The 1551-nt window shown below is 63.9% G+C and overlaps 1 protein-coding gene across 1 annotated transcript in view; it reads right to left on the reverse strand.

The window, feature by feature from the left end:
• Positions 1–1075, reverse strand: part of TraAM80_10147 (putative elongation factor 1-gamma (EF-1-gamma)) — a gene marked incomplete at both ends in the record, with an annotated part of 1365 nt that extends 290 nt beyond the window's left edge. Inside the window, one exon of the mRNA XM_029386791.1 lies at positions 1–1075. This exon is cut by the window's left edge and continues 290 nt beyond it. Within this exon, the coding sequence (XP_029233362.1) occupies positions 1–1075 (1075 nt within the window).
• Between the last annotated feature and the right edge of the window lie 476 nt (positions 1076–1551).

A 1551-nucleotide genomic window follows, 5' to 3' on the forward strand; every position in this document is an offset into this window, starting at 1 on the left:
GGAACACCCACAGCGCCACAATGTCGTGTCGCTTCTCCTCCCCGATGATCAGCGCGACGCCGAACGCGTACTTGCGCACGTGCTCCATGCGCTGGAACCACCCCCGGATCAGGTTCGCCGTCATGAACTGCATCTTGTTGTCCTCGTTGTACTTGTAGCGGCACCAGAACGCCGTGTAGCCGGCGGCGTCGTAGTGCTGGAAGAAGTACGGCGCGGCCACCGTGCGGGTGTCCGTGTTGCTGTACTCCCGCTTGAACGCGTCCAGCACGAACGGGCTCGGTGGCAGCTCGTCCAGCGGGTTCGGCTTCTTCTTCTCCCTCGGCGCCTCCTCCTCCTCCCCCGCAGCGTCCGCGGCGGCAGCGACAGCGGCAGCCTTCGGCTTCTTCTCCGCCTTGGCGGGCGCCGCCGCGTCCCTGCCCTTCCGCTCCTCCTTCACCGGACCGAACGTCGCGCCCTGCGACCGAAGCACCTCCACCGTCTTCCGCTGCTGCATCACCGTGTTGTACAGGCGGTAGGCGTTGCGGTACCTCCTCGTCAGCGCCTCGCCCTCCGCACGGTTCGCGCGGTAGTGCCACTGCAGCGCAAAGGCCACCGCAACGTCCGCCACCGTCATGCGCTCGCCAACGAGGAACGTACGCGTCTCCAGCCACGTCTCCAGCGCCTGCAGCGCCTCGTGCACGCGGTCCATCGCGCCGGCGGGCAACGGCTCGCCACAGAAGGCCTGCAGCACAAACGGCGTCACGGCCGCGTCCAGCTCCGTCGTCGCGAAGTCGAGCCACATGTCCACCTGGCTGCCCTCCAGCGGCGTGCGGCCGTACAGGAAGCCGCCGCTCCGGTCGAGGCGCGCGATGTGCCGCAGGATGGCGTTGGACTCGAAGATGCAGCCCTCCTCCGTCTGCAGCGCGGGGTAGCGGCCGCACGGGCTGCAGTTGCGGCAGTACTCCGCCGTCTCGTTCTCGCGGCCGTACTCGCACGGCTTGAGTGTCACGGGCACGTTGGCGAGGGCCGCCGCCACAAGAATCTTGAGCGTGCGCGCGTTCTCAGGGTTCACGCCGCTCCACAGCGTGAGTGACATGGCGTGTGTGTGTTTGGGTGTGTGTGTTAGCGTGTTAGCGTATATACCTGCAGAGCAGTTGCGCGGCAGAAGAGAGAAAGATCAGCAAAAAATGGAACAGCCAATGGGACGGCAGAGCAACGTCAGCGGAAGGCAGACGCACGCAGAGGCTGCGGAATGGGTGCGGTCAATCAAAGCAACAAAACACAAACAAACAGAGAAACACAAAACAAACCCCGTGAAGTGAAGCCGAAGGGTGAAGGCGTCCGCCGAGCAGTGGGACGACCAGCACACACACACTCCCTCTTTCTCCTCCCGCACAGCCCAATTCAGGAAGAGAAAGAGAGAAAGGTCGCCCACCGAAAGCAATGAAACAATCAAAATGATAAAAACAGTTACGGTGCTCCACCCACGCAGCCAAGCAGGACGGCAGCGTGCGTGTGTTGGTGGCAGCGGCAAACAGGAGGGGGAAGGGACGCCACCCATTGGGATGTGCG

Source organism: Trypanosoma rangeli (assembly GCF_003719475.1).
Source record: "Trypanosoma rangeli strain AM80 chromosome Unknown Tra_15.4_contig_00810, whole genome shotgun sequence".
Lineage (NCBI taxonomy): Eukaryota > Euglenozoa > Kinetoplastea > Trypanosomatida > Trypanosomatidae > Trypanosoma > Trypanosoma rangeli.